We start from the raw sequence: 8,434 nt of genomic DNA, 5'->3' as shown, positions 1-8,434 counted from the left end.
GAGTTGATAGGTGCAGCACACCAACATGGCACAAGTATACATATGTAACAAACCTGCACATTATGCACATGTACCCTAGAACTTAAAGTATAAAAAAAAAAAAAAAAAGATGACTTAGCTTTTGAGCTGAAGAGAGTTGGCAAACACACCATACTGCAGTCTTTCAGAAGCTTCAAAGGCTAAGATACTATGATAATTGAAACATACATGCTTCAAATGTAGCAGGATTTCTCCCCTTGTATTTGTTTCAAAGGGCAATCTACGAATTTCTCAAGACAGGAAGATGGTTTCTGAGCCACTGTCTTGCCTTTTTTGCAAGTGAATTAGGCCTCCGATTCCTTAATCATTTCATCACATCAATTCTACTTTTAACTGGACTTCCCCAACAGACGCAGTCCTTTGGATTCTCTTCCTGGCTCCATTCCTCTCTCACGTTCCACTTCATTGCATGTGTCTATCTTACTCTGTACACCTTGCTTTTTAAAATATTCATTCCCCTGCCTCATCCCCTGGAACTGTCCCACTAATTAGCATTTCCACTAACGAAGGAGCCAGGCTCCCATTCCAGTCCTCCTAGGACAAGAAACAGACCCCCAGGGCTCCTCCAGCCGTAAGGAAGCAGTGCAAGGCGAGAGAAACCAGTCTCCAGAGTCTAAGGCCATCCGTATCTAGGCTTAGGAAAATCTTGGCGAGACTGTCTATTGGGGTAGGCAGCTCATTACGCTCTTCTCAAAGTTTGTCAAGAAAGTTGGGTAGATGGGCCTTGTCAATGTGATCTGCTCCAGCTGCAAAGAATACTCTATGCTGGGAACCCTCCTAGAAATTTATTCATTTAATGGGTTAGATGGAGAAGCAGCACACTCTCCCTTGGAAGCTCCTGCTTTAGGCAGAGAACAGAATAGCTATGTTCTGTTATCTCAGTGGACAGCCACTGGCTGCTAAGCATGTAGTGGCTATTGCAGGTTTCAGTAACACATGCTACAGAAATGCTCATCACCCTTACAAGGTAGGGCCAGTGCTCTGACTTAGGGTGGAGCCAGGAGCCAGCATACAAACTCCTGCATTTTAGAGGTATGCTCCTCCGTGGCTCACAGGCCAACTTATTTATGTAGCATACCACTCAGTGCCACAAACTAATCAACTGCTCCTCAGTTCCATCAACAGTGTAATAGAAGCTCTCAGGCATTTTTCCAGGAAGACCCTCCGTGGTATCATGGCTCATTGTTATAATCCATCAAAGGCCCTGTATTCCAACTTGCAAAACCACTTAGCAGAGCACAAAAGCCTCCTTAGGTTGCTAAATTATGTTGTTACCAGTCCCTTGTTGTTTGTGTGCTTTAAATTTGTATTTGCTCCTTGGGCAGTGTTATCAGAAAGGGAGCCGTTGATAGATGCATTAAATCTATCTTTGAAATGAGAGAGCAGAGATTCTGCTCCCGTGAACATCTTTGGCTGTCTTCGTCCCTTCTTCCTGCACCTGTTTCTGCTCCTGGCAGCTCTGCTCATCGTCCTGTCTGCTCCAGGTGAAGTTCCAGCACCCTGCCTTTATCGGCATGACTCCACGCAGCAAATGCCCTGGACGGTTCTTTAACCTGTTTGCTTCCTGGACTACTCTAGACGCTCAGTGTTTAGGAAACTGTTTTTAAGTAAGGCTGCTTGAGAGGACAGAAATGCACCTCTTCAAACAAGTGTAGTGAAAGAGAAAGATAATTGCACACAGAAAAAGAAAGAAAGAGTATGGTTAGAGTCCCAGAGATCGAGGCCAAATGAGATACATAGAGTGGTTAGCGTTAACCCAAAGGCTCTCAAATTTACTGTGCATCTTGATCACCTGGGGGAGTTGTCAAAACACAGATTCCTGGGCCCCATCCCCACAGTTTCTGGGTCAGTAGGTCTGGAGTGCGGCCCAAGAGTTTGCATTTCTAACAAGTTTCCAGGTAATGCTGATGCTGCTGGTCAGGGGCCATGCGTTGAGAACCACTGGGCTAATCTGGTAAGAGCCTGAATTTTCATGATCCATCATTTTTTACATATTTGTGAGTCAATGCCATCCATCACTCTCATTTCTATCCCAGCCACAGTCTGGCCAACAATGGGTCACGTGAGCCACAGCCTGGCCAACAATGGGCCACGTGAACCCCTGAGGAAGGGATTTGGGTCAGTTTCCATCACCTAGTTGGATTCTGCCAAATTCCTCTGGGCTTCCCCCAACACTCCCACTTAGCACTTCCCCAGGTCTTTGAAGCTAACCCCCTTGAGAAAAACCTTTGGCTACCTTTCCTACGAGAAAGCTCAGCAGTGTCCGGAAATCTTCTGCAAAGAGGGGAAAGATACCTGAGCAGGTATAAAGTTTTCCAGGCAGCTGCTTGGCAGACGTTGTTCCTTTCAAACAAACCTGTGCCCTGGCCCTAAAAGGTAGAACCTGGAGGAGAAGGATCTCTGATTTTAAAAGGGCCTCTGCCTTAGCAAAATCTCAACTGTCTTTTAAGGTGAGATATTCTAAAAGGAGCATGAGGTTTTCTAGATCGACAGCTATGATTTCCCGCATGTGACCAATGTCTGTGTGTAGCAAGTGACTGCCATCAGTGAGATAAGTACGGCTCCAGGAAGGCACACCGTGGGCTGCCAAGAAAGGGTGGCAGTCAAAGTTCTGTGTTGACCCCGATGTTGTCTCCTCTCCCCCAGAACCCAGCCCAAACACAGAAGAAGACGGCTGCTCACTGTTTCGGGGCTTCTCCTCATCCATGCCTTCGTCCTCGTTCTCGGGATCGATGTCTTCGGCCTGAGTGATCCAGTCCAGGTAGCCTTTGAGATCCTCTTCTAGCTGCTGCTTCTCCCGCAGCTTCTGGAAATCTCCCCGAGCCTTGGCCTTCTCCCTCTCTTTGGAAAACTCTCTGGTGAGAGTGAGAGGAGGGGCAGGGCAGGAGAGCACAGAGGAGGGAACACCGAGAAGGGTCAAGGATGGAAGGAGAGACGGAGATAAGGAGAAACAAGAGTCTTAATTGCTTTGCAGGGAGAAACCTGCCCACACACCCCTACTTTCCACAGACAGCTCCGCTAGTCAGCCTAGGTTTTGTCTACTCTCACCTCGATGGGAAGTGTCAGTAAGGGGACAATCCTGACACAGGCCAGGAGAGGCTTAAGGTGATGGATGAAGTCCATCTCCCTCTTTTCCTGGATCATGATCACAGGCTTTGCTTTTTCATAACTGTTCTCCAAAGACCTGGAAACCCGTTCCAAGCAGTAACTAAAAACCTCCACCACCATTCCAGAACATGCATTTCCATCCCACGTGGTATCAAGTGGCAGTTTAAAATCCTCCCAAGGATCTCCAGGTGACACAAGGTGTTAGACCAGCAGTGTGCCAAAGCCCACTCACTCGCACCAGGTCCTGAGAGCCAATCATTCATGTCTCTTCCCAACCCTGGCTTCAGGGATGCCTCACTGGTAGCTTGAGATCGGCCACAGTGGGAATATTTACACCACAGTAACTGGCAAATGCTGAAAACCAGGACTTTCCCCCCAGATAGCCTACTGTTAAATATTTACCAGTATACCACTGATTTGGGACCCAGGAGATTTAATGTCCTCAATCTCTATTCTTATGATGAGCTCAACCTGCCACTCAGCATTCCTGGAAGGATTTTTTTTCGAATCTAGAGAAGGGTCTCTCCTACATGGAGACAAATGAAGGTTTCAAACACAAGAAAATGTCCTGGGGGCTGCCCTTTTGGTTTAAAGAAATCCAATCAGAATAGAAAAATACCTAAAATCAAGATGATATAAAAGTTAAACAATGCATTTGGTTTAAAGTAATAATGAATAGACGTTGAAACTGGAGTGGGATTTGCTGGAAGAAGGGCCTATTGAAAAATTTCTGACACAATAACTATTTCTTTTCTATGATTCTGTCCTAATTTTCTCTCTGACTTCGAATTCACTTTCTGAGCAAGGAGGAGCCTGGCAGCAGAAGGCAATCATCAACACAGCAAATTCTCAACCCTCAAAGCAAGTCTGTGCCTTTTCTTGCAAAATAGGTATGAGTATTTTTGGTTTTGATGTGCAGTCTTTGGGGAATGAGGCCCTTGGTGGTGTGTGGATGTGTGTATTTGTGTGTGTGTGTGTGTGTGTGCACGCACAGGACATCTTGGTTAATTCTTGGAGCCATGGTGTCTTCCTCTCTCACCAGTGAAGGCCTAGTTCAGGGCAAGAGGCTGCTGGAGGCACCTTGGAGAATTTTTTGCTCAAGCCACACTCTAGGAAAGGCACCATGGAAGGAGGGACGGCACCACAAACCGTAAGAGGGCAAAGGGCTCTACTCCTGAGTCTACTGTCCTGTGGGGCAGCTCCATCATTACCTGCACTGCCTAGTGCTTACATTTGGCCTGTGCCACTTGGGAGCGCACTGATTTCAGCATGCACCGTCTTTACGGTGAGATGGAGTTGGGGCTGGGGTGGGGCCTAGGGAACTTTTTAATTGGGAGAATGTGGCTCTCTCAAGCTAACCAGTTCTCTTCAACTGCTGCCTTAATGATGCTCTGGTTTGGATTGAATTTTCCTCTTAAATTTGATTGACTCCAATTCTAATTGGATTGAACTTACTGCTTCTTGGGCTTCCTGCCAACCAGCGGGTACCTTCATTTTCTTCCCAAGGAGTTTTATGCTGGGGAAAAGCGGACAGATTGACAGCTCACAATGGAGAGGGAATCTTTGCTCCTTTCCTGTTGGGGATGATCATAGAGAGATGCCATCCCCTCTCCTAACCTTTTATCCCCTGTACCTGGTTAAGCCTCTGGGGCCTTAGTCTTGCTCCTGGAGACAGTAACCTCATATAGCATTTTTCTCCCTATGCAAATCAACTCCAAAAACTGTGTTTCAAGGCCTCCTCTCTTGACTGTCTTTCTACCTCCATTTGCACTCCTCTGGGGCGGGTCTGGAGTTGCAAGGGGCTGAGCTTCACAGCCCTTTGTAAGGGCTCACTTCGGCTCTTTTGAGTGACTTTGCAGAGGGTTCAAGTTCTGGTTACAAAACACCTATCCATCCTTCTTTTGGAGTTGGGAGAAGAGGACTGGGACTCAACTGGAGTAGGGACAATTGGCCCAATCCTGTTTTACAGCATCAGACCTATGGAGTGAAGCTCACCATCTATACCCCAAGGCCTTTGGGGATCTAAAATAAACATCCAGGGGGAGAAACAGAACGTGAGGTATGCTGCTGATTCTGCCTGGCTTGAAGATAATTTTCCTCATAGAGGAAGGATGTGTTTTGGGAGTGTGAGAGGGATGGAGAAGGGCTTTAGTCAGATCTGGAGCATGGCTGCATCCCATGGAATGTGAGGCACAGCCAGGCTTGAGGCTGGATGGAAGGTGAGCCAAGGTTTCCCTCGGCAGTCCCCACAGAGTAAAGGATCTGCTGGTGGCAGTGCCTGGTTCTCTTTATCTCCTTACCTGGATGCCAGCCATGTTCCTGCTCTGGGGACTGAGCTAATGAAGACATGGAGCTCCAGCCCGACAGGCTGTACCAGGCCCAAGGACTAGAGCCGACAAGACAATCAGTCACTGCTGTGGGATTCGTCACGAGACAGGACTGCATCTTCGCCAGCAATGGCCAACATGAAAAACGAGGGGTGGTGTGGAGAGCCGGGGGCCAGGGCTCAGCAGTGTAAAGTATGCACGGGGCAGTGTGTGTGGAATTCAACCAACAGCCCGAGGCGTGCTAGGCCCTTCCATCATCGATACCACCCAGGCTCCTTATTTGTGGATCCCACATCTACAAATGTGTCTACTCACTAAAATTTGTTTGTAACTCCAGAATCAATACTTGTAGCACTTTTAGTCACCTGTGGACATGTGCAGATGACAAAAACTCTATGTGTTCCCACTGAGGCCAAACAAGGGGGCATGCAGAATTCTGCCTTCCCAATTCAGCCCTCATACTATGAGGTGTCCTTTTCACTGTCCACTTAGTGCCATGTTGTCTCATTTTTGTGCTTTTTGTTGGTGATTTTGCTGTTTAAAATGGCCCCAAGCATAATGCTGAAGTGCCGTCCAGTGTCACTATGCACAGGAGGGCTATGACGTGCTGCACAGAGAAAACATGTGCATTACGTAAGCTTCACGCAGGCGTGAGTTACACTGCTGGTGGCCACGAGTTTAATGTTAATGAATCAATCGTATATATTAAAGCGTCTTTGAATAGAAACACACTTAAAACAAGGTTATGTATTGATTGGTTGACAAAATGTGGGCAGAGGCTCACAGGAAATAACCCTGTAGTTCCCCAGAACTAATGTCTCGGTGTTCACTGCTTCATGTTCGTGGTGACTTCATGGAACGTAACCGTCATGAATAAGGGGCGCTGACTGTGTACGCTGGGCCGTCTCTCCTGCTCCCACCCACGAGGCCCGTGTGTCCTGCCGTTTCATTGCTTTCTTCTGGTCCCAGATGCTGTGTCTTAACTGTGGGGCCATGGTCCAGCGGTACTTCCTGGCTGGAAAATGCCTACCTCCAGGGGTTCTCTGCTTTTTGGGGACAAGACACGCCCAACTCCCAGTGGGAAAAGGGATGGGATGACTACTTATGTAAGAAATCATGGGTCTTTTGCCAACTGGAGGCGCACTTCCCAAGCGCTCTGTTTGCAGTCGCTTAAAAACAAGAAGTAACCAGAGTCCAGAGTCCAGAGGCTTCCACCTCATTACAGCTTCAAGGGCAGTTTCAAGCATCTCATCGTCACTGTTGTAGACTTTATTCTAGTCGGCTGGAGATTGAGCTTTCTGAGGGGAGGTAATCATAATCTGATTATTAACTATACAAGCACCAGCCCTATGTCTTGCATAGGGTTAACGTGAGGACCATCAGATAATGAAGTATTTAGAAAAAATCCTTTAATATCTATTCTTTATATTGACTCTATCTGGCCTCATCAGAAATAGGTGTTCTGGATATGTGCATGCTCCAGATAGAAGAGGTCTAACCCTCTCAGGGCCAAAGTCTTTGAATTTCCATTAATTTTTTTTTTTTTTTACTTTTAGAGACAGGGTCTCGCTCTGTCACCCAGGCTGGAGTGCAGTGGCACGACTATGGCTCATGGCAGCCTCAAACTCCTGGACTCAAGTGATCCTCCCGCCTCAGCCTCCCGAATACCTGGGATTATAGGTGCTGCCACCACGCCCAGCTAATTAAAAAAAAATTTTGTTTTTAGAGAAGAGGTCTCACTATGTTGCCCAGGATGTTCTCAAACTCCTAGCTTCACATGATTCTCTTGCCTCAGCCTCCCAATGCTGGGATTATAGACATGAGCCGCCATGCACAGCCCTGAATTTCCACACTTTAAATGGAAGCTTTATGGAGTCATCTTCTCTACCTTCACGGGCAGAACACACCAAGCACCATTCAATCTTTCCTTAGTGACTGAAGGACATAATTTATGAGGATGAGTTACTGTGCTGGGCTATAAAACCATATTATCCTTAATTGTTGGAATGTAGGGTTTCATACTCCTCCCAGTCCCAGAAGGCGCCAAGACTGCAGTGCTATTCAGTTAGTGGCTTCGCTCTCCTTCAAGGGCCATGAAGATCTGCAGGGCTGCCGGCCCCTCTGCTAAACAGCCCTGCCCTGCTGCAGGCCTCTGGGTGGTTGCCTTTGCAGCTTCCTGCTGGGATTCTGTGTGCCTGCTGGCTGTTTCCCGCAGCCTGTGCTGATTGCTTCTGTGCCTGCCCGCTCCATCCTCTCACCCTTCCTACTGCAGCTTCTGCTCTTCCCCTCTCCACTTCTCGCCTGCCATTTAAAAGCATGGGATGAACTCGTCCCATGGATTTGGGGAGCGTACACCACAGAGGTCAGGAATAGAGGCCATGGATTCACATTGCTTGGGCTCCGCTCTGCATCTTGTATTTGTCCCTTGCTGGAATTGAGGTCGTTTCGGCCGCTAAGCCTCACTTTCCTTCTCTGTAGAATGGACAGAGGAATAACCCCAGCTCACTGAGTTGTCATGGGCATTAACCGAGTGAATCTAGCAAAAGTGCCGACCACAGAGCCTGACACAGAGAATCCTAGGGACTGTTAATGCTGTCACTGTGACAGTCAATTTCATGGAGCTGTGAGACCTTTTTGAATGCTTCTGGAAGTGTAGCTTCATCAGAAGTCTGATGAATAAGTGGGCGTTTGACTGCATGGTCGACTACATCTGCACCCAGTAAGTGGGTGACTATTCTACGGTCCTGGCTAATCAAGACTGACTGGAAACCATTGCCTCTGAGTGGTCAGCCAACAGAAGCCTGATTCCAGCTTTGACACTGCATGGGGCGGGGGGGAACCAATTCAGAGTGGCCAGCCCTTGACACATGAGGAGAGGCCTCCTTAAACCAGAAAGGGGAGGTGCTCACCCACACACACCTCTTTGCTCTTCAGAGCAGACCCTTGGCCAAGGAAGCCTT

The 8,434-nt window shown here is 47.8% G+C and overlaps 1 protein-coding gene across 21 annotated transcripts in view; it reads right to left on the bottom strand.

Annotated features, from left to right (window-relative positions):
• Positions 1-8,434, bottom strand: part of CACNA1C (calcium channel, voltage-dependent, L type, alpha 1C subunit) — a 659,923-nt gene that overhangs the window by 182,064 nt on the left and 469,425 nt on the right. For all 21 annotated transcript variants that reach the window (XM_011931029.1, XM_011931041.1, XM_011931040.1 and 18 more), the window contains exon 9: positions 2,722-2,894. In XM_011931029.1, coding sequence (XP_011786419.1) covers positions 2,722-2,894 — 173 coding nt within the window. The remainder of the gene's footprint in view (positions 1-2,721; positions 2,895-8,434) is intronic.

This window comes from Colobus angolensis, unplaced genomic scaffold (genome assembly GCF_000951035.1).
Source record: "Colobus angolensis palliatus isolate OR3802 unplaced genomic scaffold, Cang.pa_1.0 Scaffold89, whole genome shotgun sequence".
Classification (NCBI taxonomy): Eukaryota; Metazoa; Chordata; class Mammalia; order Primates; family Cercopithecidae; genus Colobus; species Colobus angolensis.
The sequence above is the reverse complement of the archived record's forward strand: the minus strand, read 5'-3'. Positions and strand labels throughout refer to the sequence as shown.